At 44.5% G+C, this 18,899-nt stretch overlaps 1 protein-coding gene across 1 annotated transcript in view; it reads right to left on the bottom strand.

Moving 5' to 3' along the window:
• Positions 1-7,466, bottom strand: part of LOC132394813 (neurogenic locus notch homolog protein 1-like) — a 117,231-nt gene extending 109,765 nt beyond the window's left edge. The window contains 1 exon segment of the mRNA XM_059971220.1: positions 7,022-7,466. Coding sequence (XP_059827203.1) covers positions 7,022-7,070 — 49 coding nt within the window. The 5' untranslated portion in view covers positions 7,071-7,466.
• Between the last annotated feature and the right edge of the window lie 11,433 nt (positions 7,467-18,899).

Genomic DNA, 18,899 nt, shown 5'->3' with positions numbered 1-18,899 from the left:
TTCACTTTCTATTCACAACCGGATGCTGCTACCTCTGCATATATTGTCACCTGTATTGAATTGTCATCTGCATTCAAGTTTATTGTCACCTGACTACAAATATACAACCAAATGAAACAACGTTTTCCCGGAGCCCGGTGCACCCACAAAATATATAACACACACAGCTCATAAAACCAAATATTACCATAAGTAAGTTGATAAAATATCATTGAAAATGCATGCAGCACAGGTAAACAGTTCATAGTACTGTATACAGTAAACAGTTCCCTGACCTGGTGATGAGACCCAAGTGGTGGCAGGGTATTCGTTAGTCTCACGGCCCGAGGGAAGAAGCTGTACCCAGTCTGGCAGTCCTAGTCCTGATGCTTCTGTATCTCCTTCCTGATGGTAGCAGGTCAAAGAGATTGTGGGATGGGTGGCAGAGATCCTCAACAATGCTTTGGGACCTTCATCTACAACTACAACACCATAGGGTATAGGAGTAGAATTAGGCCATTTGGCCCATCGAGTCTACTCCACACTTTCATCATGGCTGAGCCAATTTTCCTTCTCAGCCCCAACCTTTTGCCTTCTCCTATATCTCTACATGCCCTAGCCTCAAAAATCTATCAACCTGTGCCTTAAGTATATATAAAGACTTGGCCTCCATAGATTCACCACTAAAGAAATTCATTGACATCTCCATTCTAAAAGAATGCCCTTCTACTCTGGGGCTGTGTCCTCTTAGCCATCCCTACCACAGGAAACATCTTCTCCTCATCCACTCTTCTGAGGCCATTCAACACTCCATATGTTTCAATTAGGTCACCCTTCATTCTTCTGAGTTCCAGTGATTGCAGGCCCAGATCAAGCACTCTTCGACTGACAAGCTGCTCAATTCTGGAATCACTTTTGTGAACCTCCTTTGAACCCTCTCCAGTGTCAGCACGTCCTTTCTAAGATAAGGGGCCCAAAGCCGTTCATAACTGTCCAAGTGAGGCCTCACCAGTGCTTTCCAAAGCCTCAACACTACAGCCTTGCTTTTGTATTCTAGTCCTCTTGAAATGAATACTAACAGCACATTTACCTTCCTCCCACCAACCAGACCTGCAAATTAACCTTTAGTGAACTTTGCACAAGGACTCCCAAGTCCCGTTGCACCTCACATTTTTGAATTTTGAATTTTAAAATAGTCTACACTTTTATTTCTTCTAACAAAGTACGCAAGCATACATTTCTCAACACTGTATTCCATTTACCACTTCTTTGCCCATTCTCCTAATCTGTCTAAGTCCTATAGTCTCTCTATTTGCTCAGAACGACCTGCCCCTCCACCCATCTTTGTATCATCCACAAACTTTACAGCAATGCCATCAATTATATCTTCCAAGTCATTGACATAAAAATTCCACAATGCAGACCCCTGTGGAACACTTCTAATCACTGGTAGCCAGCCGGAAAAAAGCTCCCTTTATCCCCATTCTTTGCCTCTTGCCAATAAGCCACTGTTTTATCCATGCTAGTATCTTTCCTGTATTACCATGTGTATTTAACTTGCTAAGCAGCCTCATATATGGCACCATGTCAAAGGCCTTCTGAAAATCCAAGTATACAACATCAATCAATTCTCCTTTGTCTATTGTGCTTGTTGTCTCTTCAAGGAATTCCAACTGATTTGTCAGGAAAGTTTTTACCTTGAGGAAACCCTGCTGACCATAGCCTATTTTATCATGTGCCTCTATGTACCCCAAAACCACATCCTTAGTAATTGACTCCAACATCTTCGAAACCACTGAGGTCAGACTAACTGGCCTATAATTTCCTTTCTTCTGCCTCTCTCCTGGTAAATGTCACAGTCGTGGGGGATTGAGACCCCCAGTGATTGTCTCAGTAGTTTCAAATGTTCTCTGTTGGGTCATGTGGTCCGACGCTTTGCGGCCCCCGTACCACAACTAGGACATTCTCGATGTTGCTCCTGTAGAAAGTTGCTAGAATGAGGGTGGGGAGCTTTGCATGCCTCAACTTCCTCAGAAAATGTAGGCATTGATCTGCCTTCTTGAATAGTGAGGAAGTGTTGTGGGTCCAGGTTAGATCATTCGTCATGTACACACCAAGGAACTTTGTGCTCTTCGCTCTCTCCACAGTAGAGTTGTTGATGTGTAATGGAGAGTGGTCAAGCTGTGCCTTCCCAAAGTTCTCACTCACCTCTTTTGTCTTGTTCACTTTGAGACCCAGGTTGTTATTCTCTTATTTTATCTATAATATTAAATATTTATTCATTCACTTATTCGTTTCTTTTACAAACTTCTGCACTTCTGAATTGCACCAGGAACTCCTTGGAGCCTTTGACAGCAGAAAAGGCTACGGGCATTTAAAACAATAGTGCAGATTATTAGGTAGCGAGCCTGGATCAGTCAAAGGGAAGAGTTTTAAGGAAGAGGAGGAAGGAAGGAGGGTGAATGGAAGGGGGTTCAGAGATTGGGACCAGGAGGCTGAAGGTCTAAGCTCATAGGGTGGTGCACAGAGAGTGGCTGAAGGGTCTCTATTGTTTTAGCCTCTTCCAATCCATGTCAGACTTCCTGTGCATGCAACCAGTGCTCAGGCATCTCTTGAGCCTACGCTTTCATTTGGTCTTTCTCAGAGTTGGTGGCCTCCAAACGTTATTGGTAAGATTCTCCACAGCCCAGCCCCACACAAAAGAACTCCCCATTAATTGAAACACTTCCTGATTAGATTCCCAGAACAAACACTATCCCGGCTGTTTTTGTTTCAGGCTTAGGCTGCTGGAGGATGTGTGACTGAATTTGCCGAGCAAAATAAGAATAAGAGGAGGAAGTGAGTAAAGACCGCAGCCCATCCTGCGAGCCTTATCCCAGACAAACATTCACGGATCACTAGAGAATGCCCATTATGTTGTGGCAGCAGCTGTAATCCCAGCCTGTCAGAGAATAGTAAATACCAGGAGCTTTAATGCTTAGATCACCATCATTTCTCCCTACTCACTTGGGGAGGAGGCTCAGGCTTCATCACAGTGCAGGAATTAGTAAGAGGCCACTCAGCCCCTCCAGCCTGTCCTGTGATTCATAACGGTCGATCTTAATTTCCAACCCCATTGTCCTGGTCTATCCCCCTGATTCCTTTAATAATCTTTGAACTGAGAGAGTGTCTCCACACTCTACTTGCTCCCTATCTCAATTCTAAATCCCCTACTCTGAGAGTGTGACCCTTGGTTCCAGCCTCCTTAGCCAGGGGAAAATGCCCCACCTGCCTGCCCTGCTACTCTCTCATTTATCTTTTCGCATGTACATGGTCAATCCTGCTCATGAACCCAAGCCAGCTACTTAACTGAGGCCTTCACCAGAACTTACTGTTAAGGCATTTGGATAATAGGACACCTACCTTCACAGGACCATCTACAAGATCCACCTATGTACTCTAGACTGGTGCTAGCTGGCTTGTGCATGCATTCTGCAACACGTTAGTCAGGTATTTGGAGTCTAACATGACTGCACCTCTTCCTTACTCTGTTCCTTCATCTCTCTATTCTCTTTCCTGATGACCATCCTTAATCTCCTCTAAGACCTCCAGACCACCATCCTTCCCTGCACGACACTGGGTCAGAGGATCCCATCATCTTCTATACCAGAGCACTCCACCTTTCTTTTGACCCCTCGAACTGATAAAAAGTTGCAGGTTCTAAAGTAAGACAAAATCAAAGGCTGTCTATAGAAGATAGTCAAAGATTGTCCTAGTCTCTGAAGTTGTACTGTGTTCTCCATCTCCAAAGCAGCTCTGAGTTCCGGGGGGAAGGAGTTCAGCTCCTTTGGAGTTTGTTGTGTTCATTCCTTGGGGAACTGCCATCCTCTAACCAAAGACAGAGCTTCGCTTAACCTTTCCGTTGTTGAAAATAACACAAATAGAGCATCTTTCCGTCTGTACAGGGAATCGCAGCCAGCTGATAGGATCAGCTGGCTGATCTCAAGTTTTACCTTTGAAACCAGCTTTAAGAAGCGGCGACTCAGGAAGGCAGCATCCATCACTAAGGAGGATCACTACCCAGTTCATGCCCTCTCCTCCATCAGGGAGGAGGTGCAGGAGCCCGGAGATCGATACTTAATGATTCAAGAGCAGTTTCTTTGTCTCTGCTGTCAAGATCCTGAAGTGTCTATGGATCCATGAACACCACCTCACTCTTCCTCTTTTGCCCTGTTTCTTTATTGTAACATGCTAATTTTTAACATGTATTAATTTGTAACATGCTAATGTGCACAGCTGCCACAGAACAACCAGTTTAATGACACACAGTACGTCGATGACGATAAACCCGATTCACTTTCTGATTTTGGTGGAGATCATTCCAGCTGGTTGCACTGAACCACATTATAAACACAACCATTGCCAAGGACTCTCACCATGTGGGATGAAGCCTCTTCTCCATACTACCATCAGGGAAGAGATTCAGGAGCCTGAAAACCCACACTTGAGGATTCAAGAACAGTTTCCTCCCTTCTTTCACCAGATTTCTGAGCATTCCATGAACTCATGAAAGCTAGCCTGTTGTTCCTTCTTCTGTACTCCTTATGTATTTTGTAATTTATAGCAAATTTATGCATTTGGACAGTACAAATTTCCTGTCATACATGCCAATGATAATAGATTTGATTCTGATTCTGAGCTGTACTCAAATAAGACACACTGGTCTCTGAGATGAAAGGCCAAGAAGAGAAGAGGGGGGTTTGTGATTGGGAGGGTGTTGTGCAATTTGGAGGAAGGCCAAATTGATTCTTCCAAGTTCTTGGCTGAGATGCTTTATAGAACTGGGGAGAATGGGGTTCAGAGCTGAGGGATAATGTTCCTGTCCAAACCAACTGTGGATAAGAGGGAGGCCCAGTTGTTACCAAGGGGTCCTGATATGCTTTGAGAAGATATGTGAAGACATAGCCCTGCCTGGGGTTTATCCCCCTGTTGACATCCCCGTCTCATGCCCACACATTTTCTCGTGGAATCTTGCCATGTGGAAACTAGCAGCCACTATTCCCAGCTGACAACGTTCCGCTTTAGATTCATTAATTTATCATATGTACATCAAAACTTACTGTGAAATGCATCATTTACATTGACACTTGATGCACCAAAGGATATGCTGAGGGCAGCCCACAAGAGTCACCACACAGTACGGTACCAAACTAAAATGGCCATAATGTTTGGCAGAACAACACAGGCGGCAACAACAAAAGAAAGTAAGACAACAACAGCAAAACAAGCCCCTTCGCCAACCTACCACCCACTCACACGCACAGAGATAGGCCTCCGATCCTTAGCCCTGGACAGGCCGCCTCTGGACCTCCAGTCTTTGGCCTGGGACAGATTCATAGGTATCAAAGCCTTCATCTTTGGACTGAACACTGAAATGGTGAAAGCATTTTTCTTTATCCCCTTACAAAATATGGAGAGTGCTGACAAGGCTGGTATTTCTTGCCCACCATGTGTGTCCCCTAGCTTCCTATTCCACTGCAACATTAACCAAGAACTGTTAAGAGTCAAGAAAACAAAGCAACCTGCTGGAACACTGATTTCCAACCTTTTTTATGCCATAGACCAATACAATTAAGTAAGGGGTCTGATGCCTATGAGTTGGGATCCCCTGTGCTAAATAGACTCAGTAAATCATACAATGATGGTTGGCTCCTCTCAGCCCTGACATGCCATGTTATCCCAAAACACTGGCTATGCCTTTTCCTCCACAGTAACTGCCTGATCTCAAGTTCAAGTTCAAGGTTTCTTGTCACTCAACCCTCAAAAACTGCCAAACGAAACAATGTTCCTCCGGACCAAGCTGCACAACACAATGCGAAGAACTGACACACAAAACATAAATATTACCACAAATGAATTAACAATTAGTAAAATATATTCTGGATGATTAACATTTAGCATAAGGTTAATTTAGGTCACAAGTGAAAAAATAAACAGTAAACGCGTAAACGCTACTGGCCCATCATAAAATTTACATGACTGTTGTCAGGGAAGTCAGTAGTCTCACAGCCTGGGGGAAGAAACTGTTTCTCATCCTAACTGTCCTTATCCTAATGCTACAATACCTCCTGTCTGATTTCAAACGGTAAAAGGGATTGTGGGATGGGTGGGGGGTGGAATTCTTGACAAAGCTAAGAGCCCTGCATAAATATCTTGAATGGGTGGAAGAGAGGCCCGATGATCCTCTCAGCAACCCTCACAGTCCTTTGCCGGGAGTTGCGGTCAGATGCCTTGCAATCCCCCGTACCAGACAGTGTTGCAGCTGGTAAAGACACTCTCCGGGTCTCCCATTTACTCTCAGTTCTAATTCAGGCTCTTTACCCAAACTATTAACTATTAATATTAATATTAACCAGGGTCTACCGATTACATTACAGTCTAGTCGGACAATAGTAACTGAAAGTTGACCCTGATCCCTTCTCCACAGGAGCTGGATGACCTGCTGTGTATCCAACATTTTCGGTTCTATTTAAAACTCTCCCGTGAACTTACTTCTCCTCTCAGTCCCTAACGGCCAACAATGTGGATCGCACCGGGTCAGTCTTGCTCTGTGACTGAAGTGGAAACAGGGGCGCGCTTTCTGCCGCCTCTCGCTCTTGGGGCTCGAGCACCGGTTTGCTGACAACTTCGCCGGCGTGAATCGTTACTCTCTGCCTGCGCAACGCTCTCTGTGATTCCGCATTCTGTTACTGTTTTCCCTGGCACTACTTCAACGCATTGACGAGCATGACACACGAAATCAACTTGTTCACGGTTTCTCGGTACACGTGACAATATTAAACCGTCTGTGAAAGCGTCAGATCTGATCCCGACACTGAGCACTGCCAAACCCGTAAACGCAACGCGATTGTGCGGTTGACCATTGTGAAGTTTCCAAACTTTCCCGTGTGCGCGTCCAGCCTATTTCTTCCCGTGATTATCTACCCGTGTGTTTGGATCCCTTTACGTTTGTGTGCGACAGGCATGTGTCTACGTGAGTATCTGCGCCGGTCTGTTTACCCACCTTCAGAACTTGGGAGAATCAGCAGAAATATCCCCAACAGGTGCACCATCCCTCTCCCGCAGACCGCCAGCTGGTCGGAAACGCCCACACGAGGAAACCGAGAGAAAAGTATATGGATGCCTGCTAACAAATCCAAACGAATCTCCAGGACGAACGGCGGCCGGTTCCCAGATCACGACGCGGTCGGCTGGTTTCGCCCCCGGGCTTGTCCCGGGCGCCGTGTGTCTGAGAGTGGACGGCAAGACCAGAGGTCGGATCTAGAGGCGTAGAGGAAGCGATCACACATCGTCGTTGGGACCCTGCCAAAGGCAGGCGGCTGGAGTGAGCGCGCTCCGCTGGGTGGGAGCTCTCTGCGAGCAGGGAGGGGAGAGCTCCGCCTTCAGCGCTCGCAAGGGCGCCAGTGTTTCCCAGCGGCTGAGGGAAATCAGGTCAAAATGCAGGAAAACCTCGGCGTGTCAGGTCTCAGCGCTCTCCGACCCCCGAAACCGCGGCGGTGACCCTAAGGTTCCCGCTGCATTCCGACCTCACTCCGGGAACCGTCTATGGGAGCCGACCTCCAGCGGTTAAAAATATCCAAAAGCTCCGTGTGAAATGTTAATTTAAACAAAACTAAATTAAAATTGGATTTTAATTTTATTATTCAATTATTTTTATTAAATGCACAATAATTGCTATCGTTATTTACTTTTAATAAGTAATAGATAGTTTATTGATCCCAAAGGAAATTACAGTGTCACAGTAGCATTACAAGTACACAGATATAGATATTAGAAGAAAAGTAGAAAGAATAAAAGATAAGTTGCCACAAACAGTCTAACAGGAGGGGGTCATCACTTCCCCAGCTCTGGGTCGACTCATTATAGCGTCTAATGGCCGAGGATAAGAATGACTTCATGCAGCGCTCTTTGGAACGGCGCAGTTGTATTAGTCTAGTACTAAAAGTTTTACTCGGTTTAGCCAAGTACTAAAAGTGTTACTCGGTTTAGCCAAGGTGGCATGCAGAGGGTGAGAAACATTGTCCAGAATTGCCAGGATTTTCCAGAGGGTCATTTGTTCAACCACAGCTTCCAGTGTGTCCAAAACACTGACTCCAAAACAGAGCCAGCCTTTCTACTCAGTTTATTGAGCCTGTTGGCATCACCCATGTTGATGCCATTGTCCCAGCACATAGAAGACTGTACTGGCAATACCAGGCAGGTAGAACCTGTGAAGGAGAGGCCTGCACACTCCAAAGGATCTCAGTCTCCTCAGGAAGCAGAGGTGATTCTGGCCCTTCTTGTACACAGCTTCTGGTTGGTGCTCCACTCAAGTCTGTCATCTAGGTGCACCCCCAAGTACTTGTAGATCCTCAGTGCATCCATGTTCTCACCATCAACAGTAACAGGAGCAGTGTGGACTTGATATTCCTAAAGTCCATCACCATCTCCTTTGTCTTACATTTGACAAAATCCTCCACCTTGGCCTTGTATTCATCTTCCCATCCTCTATTTATACACCCAACTATTACTGAGTCATCAGAGAATTTCTGCAGATGACATGATTCAATTTTGTATCTAAAGTCTGTGGTATATAGGATAAACAGGAGGGGAGCTAATACAGTCCCCTGGGAGCCCAGTACTGCTTATAGCCATGATAACAACTTTTAAAAATATTATTTTAAAATAATAGATTATTACTTATTTTGTTAGTTTTCTATTAATTATTATTACATTTTAATAGGAATTAATTACTGAATAATAACTATAAACATTTAATATTATAATCCTATTTAATACATACTTAATATAATTACTAATTTTTGAACAGGTTATTATACAAACATATAAGCAAGCATAAAGAGAGTTAAACTACAATAAAATTGACAATTTAAAGCCTAATCCACCAACATCTTCTCTGGTACAATCACTCTTCTGAATATAATATATAATATTATTCTTATAATAATGAAATATTAAATGTAGACCATGAATTAAAAACAAATTTACAGGTCTTTCTGTCAAGTCTTGTTTATAAACAAAGGGCAGGTGTTTTTAATTTCAATTTCATAATATGGAGTATGCTTTCATTTCTGGTCACCATGTTATAGGAAGGATGCATTATCTGAGGGGCTGACCAGATTTAAATGATGGTTGGTGGGATGAGGGGTGACAGTGAACAAGGACAGATTAGAGAGGACGGTTTTTCTCGGAGAAGAGGACTGAGAGTAGAGAAGAGGGTGGGGGTCTGCACAGTGAGGGACAGGGACAGCTGTTCATGTAGGGTCCAGATTGTTGGATCCTGACACATTTGTGATTCAACATTTCTTTGGAACTTCCTTAGGAGTTTGCAAAGATTTGACATGACATCTGAACCTTTGACAAACTTCTATAGATATGTTGTGGAGAGAATATTGACTGGCTGCATCACAGCCTGGTTTGGAAACACCAATGAACAGAAGATAAGGTACGTTTCTTGAAACAAAAGAGATTGAGAGCAGATTTAATTGAAGAATATGAAATGATGATGATTCTGGAGAGAGCAAATAGGAAGAACTCATTTCTCTAAGCAAACTGGGTAAAAATCAAACAGCAGGCCATTAATCTGATTGGTAGAAAGATTGGGGGGGGGGGTGATATCAATGTAAAATATTTTGCCCTGAGGACAGTGGAAGTGTAGAACACAGTGTCCAAAAGGTTGGGAGAGGCAAAATCCTCCATCACATTGAGATCATATTTGGAGAGTTGCACATGCCAGACAATGGACCTAATGGTGGCTGTTGGGGTGAGAGTAAATAGCTCTTTTCAGTTGTGGAGAAAATTGTATAACTGCAAATATTATAAAACAGAAGTACATCTTTGGAAAATAAAACTCTTATCCAATTGGAAGAGAAAAGATGGGCCAAATGGCTTCTTTCATTGTTACCAGGTTTCACTGATTGTTAAGCGCTCTTTTTGTTTACATGTTTATTACTAATTAAATTCTATAACACTACAACAACCACACAGACAATAACTGTGACTAAAACATAAACTAAATAAAACTGTTCTCATCCCTGTCATTCCCTGTGGTGCCCAATGGTCCTGGAGCACCTCCATGGTTCCTGCAGACACCTGGTATTCCCTCTCCATGGTTACCTGGATAGGGACGTACCCCCGGAACACTGCCAGGCAGTCCATCCAAACAGAACCCGCTGCTACCTGCTTCCCAGACCCACAGAGAGCCAGCTTTGGCAGCCCTAGGATCAAGTACCCTATAGGTATGGGATCTGGACCACAGCTCATTGGATTTGAACCATGAAGTAGGCACTGAATCTAGACTATTATTTCAGTTTTGTTTACATTTTTGGAATTCCTTACCCCAGAGAGCCTTGAATCCTCAACTGTCAAATTCCCGTGAGGATGACATTGATAAGTCTTTGTGAAAATAGGACTCAGAACACTTGGGTGTTGCTATGTGTGCAGTACCATGCTTTTCTTTGGAGCAGGCAGAGGAACGTCAGGAGTAAAAGTTCTCCAGCTGTCCTGGATTTACTGTCAGCACCTCTATGTATCCAGGACTTTGCTTCTTTAGGAGCAGTTTCTTCACTTTCAACATCAAATGTCTTTCAGGAACACTTCTTTCCTCCAACATTGAATTTTTTAAGGAACAGCTTCTTCCCCCTCCACCATCAGATTTCTGAACCCATAGACACCATCTCACTATTTTTGCTCTTTTTTACACTACTTAGTAGCAGGCAGCTGCCGATCCCTGGGGATCTTGGGTTTGCGCCTCTGGTGGACTGTGTCCTCTCCAGGGCTGCAAACCTGAGCGGGAACATTTGAAGAACTGGTTGATTCCCATGCAGTGGGTTCCCCCTCTCTACGTCACAGATGTAGTCCAAGTTTATGTACCAGTGTCGTTGCAGAGGTTGCCAGAGTGAAGTTGTAAACAATGTCAAACTGCCTTAGGCAGCCCGGCTCCGGATTTCTGTCTCACGGTTTATTCCCGAAGCCTTTCCCATGGGTCGGTATGGCCACAAGGCAGCGGAGGTTTAAAAACAGAGTTTTCCTTCTCTTTGGCAGGCTGCCATCCACATGCCCAAAGCAACTGGTTTTGAAGTGCCAGTGGTCTGCCTTTGCCCCTTCTCTTGTCAATAGAAACAGTTCCGCCGGGATGAGTAGCTAAGCCACACATGAAGGCCAAGAATTGGACTTGGTTGTCAGAGGCTGTTAGAGACTCATGCCATTTGGAGCACTTTTTAGGTAGTGGGAGCTTATCTGCACTACCACTCTGGATGTGACAACCTTAGGAACCAACTCTTGGGTATATATATTTATAAAACAACATATTTTACAACATATAATAATAAACTTGATCCTGCTGGTGTAAGGGAAGTGTTACCCTGTCTAATCGAATGCTCTCCCTGCCCTAGATGTGTGCCGTCAGCCAGAAATAAGAAATCCCTGCTCTGTATCTATCCCTTGCTGTCCCGACCCAGGGGATATTCCATCAGAATTGCCATGCCAACAGGGAGAGGAGAAACTCTCTTTGTGCCCATAGTTCCACGAGAAGAAGGGAACATTAAAGGTTGCTACAAGACACAAGAATCAGCCTTGTCCTAACCGCAGGTCAGTGCACAATATGCCCAGCTCCTGTATGTTACGAAATAACTACTGTACACTGGTGGATGAAGTACTGTGTCCAATTGATAGGTTAATCACTGTACAAAGGGTAAGTACCTCAGAAAGGCTGTGGGTGAAATAATGGTCATTATGAGTAGCGAAGAGGATGTGTGTTCTCTGTTGCACAACAGATTACCTCAGATATACAGAAAACAGACCAATTTTCAAGATTCAAGATTCAAGGTATATTTATTATCTGAGAATGTATAAATTATACAACCTTGAGATTTGCTTGCTCACAGGTAGGCACAAAGCAAGAAACCCAAGAGAACCCAATTAAAGAGAAAAAAAGTATAAAAATAAATATAAATGACCAACAAGGGAAAGAAAAAAATACAAATCATGTGAACAATTGAAGTGAGCAACAACCTTCCGAACCGAAAGTGAGCCCTCCGATCTGAACCCCGGAGTAGGCCCGAAGTAGGCCCGAAGCCTCACTTATCAGTCCATCATATCAGCGGGCACGAAGCACAGCAGCCAGGGCAGGACCTCAGCGCCGTGGAGATGACCATCGCAGAGAATGGGCAAAATCTGCTCTTGTCCCAACCGACACACTGCCTTTTCAGTTTATATTCCCCAGAACAGGTACCAACATCTTGGATTGTGTGGAGGTTATGACAGCACCTCTGCTTTTGTAGAAGTCTGCATAGATTCCGCCTGTCACTAAAAACATTAACAAACTTCTACAGATGCACCGTGGAGAGTATCCTAACCGACCCGGTATGGAGACACCAGTGCCCATGAATGGAAAAGGCTACAGAAAGTGGTGGATACAGCCCAGTCCATCACAGGCAAAGCCCTCCCCACCAATGAGCACACTTATATGGAGAACTAGCACAAGAAGGCAGCATCCATCATCAACGACCCCCCGTTCTCTTCTCGCTATTACCATTGGGCAGGAGGTAGAGAGGCCTCAGGTCCCGTACCATCAGCTCCAAGAACAATTATTACCCAACAGTCATCAGGCTCCTGAACTGCCGTGAGTACCTTCACTTGCCATTGCTGATCCTATGACATACAGACTCATTTTACAAGTCGTGCGATCAGTATTATTTTATTTTCATACTTTGTCTTTTTTTTGCTCATTGTTCTGTTTATGTAAAGTTTGTTTGTATATTTTAATATTGTATTTCTTCATCGCCTGCAAGAAAATGAACCTCAATATAAGGGGTTTAGATGGGGTGGAGATTGTTAGGTGTGTTCAGAAAGGTATCTTGGCAAAATATGTCGATAAGTCTACAAGAGAAGAGACTGTATTTGATTTGGTATTGGGAAATGAACCTGGTCAGGTGTCAGATCTCTCAGTGGGAGAGCATTTTTGAGATTGTGATCATAATTATATCTCCTTTACAATAACATTGGAGAGAGATAGGAACAGACAAGTTAGAAAAGCATTTAATTGGAGGAAGAGAAATTATGAGACCATCAGGCAGGAACTTGGAAGCTTAAATCGGAAACAGAAGTTCTCAGGGAAAGGGATCGAAGAAATGTGGCAAATGTTCAGGGGATTTGTGTGTGGAGTTCTGCATAGCAATGTTCCGATGAGACTGGGACGCTATGGTAGGGTACAGGAACTGTGGTGTACAAAGGCTGTAATAAATGTAGTCAAGAAGAAAAGAAAAGCTCACAAAAGGTTCAGAGAACTAGGTAATGTTAGAGATCTAGAAGATTATAAGGCTAACAGGAAGGAGCTTAAGAAGGAAATTGGGAGAGCCAGAAGGGGCCATTAGAAGGCCTTGGCAGGCAGGATTAAATAAAACCCCAAGGCATTCTACAAGTATGTGAAGAGCAAGAGGATAAGACGTGAAAGAATAGGACCTATCAAGTGTGACAGTGAGAAAGTGTGTATGAAACCGGAGGAAACAGCAGAGGTACTTAATGAATACTTTACTTTAGTATTCACTATTGAAAAGGACCTTGGTGATTGCAGTGATGACTTGCAGTGGACTGAAAAGCTTGAGCATGTAGATATTAAGAAAGAGGATTGCTGGAGCTTTTGGAAAGCACCAAGTTGGATAAGTCACCAGGACTGAATGAGATGTGCCCCAGGCTACTGTGGGAGGCGAGGGAGAAGATTGCTGAGCCTCTGGTGATGATCTTTGCATCATCAATGGGGACAGGAGAGGTACCGGAGGATTGGAAGGTTGCGGATGTGGTTCCCTTATTCAAGAAAGGGAGTAGAGATAGCCCGGGAAATTATAGACCAGTGAGTCTTACTTCAGTGGTTGATAAGTTGATGGAGAAGATCCTGAGAGGCAGGATTTATGAACATTTGGAGAGGTATAATATGCGTAGGAATAGTCAGCATGGCTTTGTCAAGGGCAGGTCATGCTTTACGAGCCTGATTGAATTTTTTGAGGATGTGACTAAACACCTTAATGAAGGAAGAGCAGCAGATGTAGTGTATATGGACTCCAGCAAGGCATTTGATAAGGTACCCCATGCAAGGCGTATTGAGAAAGTAAGGAGGCATGGGATCCAAGGAGACATTGATTTGTGGATCCAGAACTGGCTTGTCCACAGAAGGCAAAGAGTGGTTGTAGACGGGTCATATTCTGCATGGAGGTCGTTCACCAGTGGTGTGCCTCAGGAATCTGTTCTGGCATCCTTACTCTTTGTGATTTTTATAAATGACATGGATGAGGAAGTGGAGGGATGGGTTAGCAATTTTGCTAATGACACAGAGTTTGGGGGTGTTGTGGATAGTGTGGAAGGCTTCAGAGATTACAGCAGGACATTGACAGGATGCAAAACTGGGCTGAGAAGTGGCAGATGGAGTTCAACCCAGATAAATGTGAAGTGGTTCATTTTAGTAGGTCAAATATGATGGCATTAATGGTAAGACTCTTGGCAGTGTGGAGGTTCAGAGGGATCTTGAGGTACGAGTCCATAGGACGCTCAAATCAGCTGCGCAGGTTGACTCTGTGGTTAAGAAAACATATGATGTATTGGCCTTCATCAATCGTGGAATTGAATTTAGGAGCCGAGAGGTAATGTTGCAGCTACATAGGACCCTGGTCAGACCCCACTTGGAGTACTGTGCTCAGTTCTGGTTGCCTCACTACAGGAAGAATGTGGAAGCCATAGAAAGGGTGCAGAGGATATTTACAAGGATGTTGCCTGGATTGGGGAGCATGCCTTATGAGAATAGATTGAATGAACTTGGCCTTTTCTCCTTGGAGCGACGGAGGATGAGAGGTGACCTGATAGAGGTGTATAAGACGATGATGCATTGATCGTGTGGATAATCAGAGGCTTTTTCCCAGGGCTGAAATGGCTGCCACAAATGGGCGCAGGTTTAAGGTGCTTGGGAGCAGGTATAGAGGAGATGTCAGGGGTAAGTTTTTTTATGCAGAGAGTGGTGAGTGCGTGGAAAGGGCTGCCAGCAATTGTGGTGGAGTTGGATATGATAGAGTCTTTTAAGAGACTTTTGGATAGGTACATGAAGCTTAGAAAAATAGAGGTAACCCTCATAATGTCTTAGGTAGGGACATGTTTGGCACAACTTTGTGGGCTGAAGGGCCTGTATTGTGCTGTAGGTTTTCTATGTTTCTATAAGATATGGGAACATGTACATAATTGATAATAAACAGTCTCAGTGTGGCACTGTGAGCTCCAGTTTCCTTCCATCATTAAGGATCTTCACCATTTTGGACATGCCCTTTTCTCAATGCCACCATCAGGGAGGAGGTGCAGGAACCTGAAGACCCACACTCAACATTTCAGGAACAGCTTCTTCCCCTCCAGCCATCAGATTTCTGAATGGCCTATTCCTCTTTGGCAGCATTTATTGATTAATTTGATTATTATCATCTGTTATGTCTGGCTCTGTAGTTCTGCTACATGGGTCGCAGTACTGTCCGTTGATTATGTGCCATGTTGTTTGATGTGGGCGATTATGATGTATGTGACCATGATTGATCTTGGAAAATATTCCTACAGAGATGGTTCTTCTTCTGGGCAGTGTGTCTCTACAAGTCGACGAGCGACCCCACCCCCCTTCAGAGGTTGTCTGCCTGGTGTCGGTGGTCGCAGAACCAGGACCTATGATATGCACCAGTTGGTCACATGACCATCCACCACCTCCTCGCATGGCTTCACCTGACCGTGGTCATGTGACCCTGCAGGCTAGCGGAGGGAAGGAGGACCTTACACCTCCCTTGGTAGAGATGTATCTCCACCCCACCACCCAAGCAGTACTGTGCAAGACTTTAAAAAAATACTAAGAAGTGAATGAGGGGGTTCAGATGTAACTAATTTCTTCCAGATTCTATGCCAGTGTCAGTGATAACAAACCCGATTCTGGCTCTCGTGGATGTGCTGGGAGGTTCAGCGTAGGTCAGCGGCAAAAAGCAAATGAAAGAAGGGGATCTGATGAGCTAATGGATAAGAGCATAATTTGCAGGGCTATACGGAGATAGGGGAGAAGGAATAGAATTGATGGGATCATTCTTCGGAGCTAGTATAGATGCAATGGGCTGAATATCCTCCTTCTGCATCATTGAGTATTCATGTTATAAAGTAACAATCAGAGCTAGATAACTCATAGGAATATTTGGGTCTTGTCTGTCTTTATGAATGGAGATACTGCAGTGATTAATAAAGAGTTTAATATGCACAAGATTTGATTTGCTTGGGTTTAATATGCACAGCTCAGTATTATCTGAAATAGGAAGCCACCGCATTTTACAGTATGACGGGTCAGTGGGGAGGGCAGATATACACATGGGACAGGGCAATCGTTTCATATTGGACTTTGGATAAAATAGTCTTGTGCTCCACACAAATGTTTTTCTCTTAAGTAAAAATAAATTTTGTTTTCAAGTTTTACTTGGAAAGCGTTTTGAAGTACATCAGTTAATTCCTTTTTCCCAAACGATTTGGAGTAACAAATGGCTGGGAAGGGTCAGGGCGTGAGAATGTTCCCTCTGTTCTAGTGAAACCCTGGGCACAGGCAGAGTCACTCCCTTCTTTGAAGACATGGTAATCCTGATAGAAAATTCATCAGCCAGGGAAGGACAACATGGGTTAGATATGAAGCAAAGATCCCTCGACACTGGCCCAATGCACACTCCGAGGGCAGGTATGGCATGGAGAGTTACAGGTCAAAGCATCCACTGTACAGTCCTGTCACACAGCCTGAAGACAGGGACAGTATACAATCCCTGATATTAAATTGAACCATTAGGACAACATTGGTTTAGATACAGAGAAAAGTTTCCTTTATATGGTCCTATCATACACTCCCAGAGCAGAGGTAACACAGATTTGATACAGAGTAGTGATTCTGTTATATAGAAATCATCTTTATTTGTTACACGCTCATCACAATACCATGACATACAGTGAAATGCATTGTTTTTGGATCAAATCAAATCAGCAAGGGCTGTGCTGGCATCACACAAGTGTCGACATGCTTCTGGTGCCAACGTGGTACGTCCGCAGCTCACTGACCCTCACCTGTATGTCTTTGGAAAGTGGGAGAAAAGCGGAGGTCATGTGGAAAACATTCAAACTCTTTCCAGACAAGAAAACTGATCAGTGATTGTTGGTGTAGTAAAGTGATTTGCTCATTGCTACGTTACTGTCCTGCCCAATCATACATCCCAGGGCAGAGGTAACACAGGTCAGATACAGAGTAAAGCTTATTTTGTACACTCCAATCGTACACTCTCAGGCAGGCTAGACACCGAATAATGCTTCCTTAATACAGTCCAATCACATACTCTCAGAGAAGAAGAATCAAAGCCCTCCTTCGGTTGGGACCAGCCATAGATGCTGCGTCTCAGCTGTACATGTGAAACGCAACCAAGGCAGTACGATATGGAGAGAAAGTTGTTGCCCATGTAGCAAGCCCCCCTCTCCACGCAGCTGATGAATCCAAAGGAACGGCAGCGATCGATACAGTTTGACACCAGCAGCATCGCAGGAGTTGCCAGTCAGTGTTGAACTCAACGTAAGGACTGAGGAACTCCTTAGGACTCTGGATTTTTCCTCGGGGTTCACTCCCAAAGCCTTCCCCGTGAGCGGGTATGGCTGCAGGACAGCGGAGATATGAGATCAGTTTTCCCGCTCCTAGATGAGCTGCAAACCACGGCTGATGAGCTCCATCTGCCCAAAATGACTGGTGCCAGTGAACTGTCTTTTGCCCCTTCTCCTCAAAAGGCTGCACTGGGCTTCGTAGCTAAGCCACAGGTGAAGGGCAGGAGCTGGACATGCTTGCAGAGGCTATTCGAGACACACAACATCAGGAGAATATAATAGGCAGTGAATTGAATTGAATTGACTTTATTTCTTACATCTTTCACATGCATGAGGAGTAAAATCTTTACGTTACATTTCCATCTAAAGATGCAATGTGCAATCATAATAATTTATAATAAATACAGCAGTCAATATAACAGAAATATACAGATATCAGTGTGAATTAATCAGTCTTAAGGCCTGGTGGAAAAAGCTGTGCCAGAGCCTGTTGGTCCTGGCTTTTATGCTGTGGTACCGTTTCCCGGTTGGTCCTGGCTTTTATGCTGTGGTACCATTTCCAGGTTGTTCCTGGCTTTTACGCTGTGGTACCATTTCCAGGTTGGTCCTGGCTTTTACGCTGTGGTACCGTTTCCAGGTTGGTCCTGGCTTTTACGCTGTGGTACCGTTTCCAGGTTGGTCCTGGCTTTTATGCTGTGGTACCATTTCCAGGTTGGTCCTGGCTTTTATGCTGTGGTACCATTTCCCGGTTGGTCCTGGCTTTTACGCTGTGGTACCATTTCCAGGTTGGTCCTGGCTTTTATGCTGTGGTACCGTTTCCAGGTTGGTCCTGGCTTTTACGCTGTGGTACCGTTTCCCAGTTGGTCCTGGCTTTTATGCTGTGGTACCATTTCCAGGTTGGTCCTGGCTTTTACGCTGTGGTACCGTTTCCAGGTTGGTCCTGGCTTTTATGCTGTGGTACCATTTCCCGGTTGGTCCTGGCTTTTACGCTGTGGTACCATTTCCAGGTTGGTCCTGGCTTTTATGCTGTGGTACCGTTTCCAGGTTGGTCCTGGCTTTTACGCTGTGGTACCGTTTCCCAGTTGGTCCTGGCTTTTATGCTGTGGTACCATTTCCAGGTTGGTCCTGGCTTTTACGCTGTGGTACCGTTTCCAGGTTGGTCCTGGCTTTTATGCTGTGGTACCATTTCCAGGTTGGTCCTGGCTTTTATGCTGTGGTACCATTTCCAGGTTGGTCCTGGCTTTTATGCTGTGGTA

The sequence above is a fragment of the Hypanus sabinus genome, chromosome 5 (genome assembly GCF_030144855.1).
Source record: "Hypanus sabinus isolate sHypSab1 chromosome 5, sHypSab1.hap1, whole genome shotgun sequence".
NCBI lineage: Eukaryota > Metazoa > Chordata > Chondrichthyes > Myliobatiformes > Dasyatidae > Hypanus > Hypanus sabinus.
This window is presented reverse-complemented; position numbering and strand designations above follow the sequence as displayed.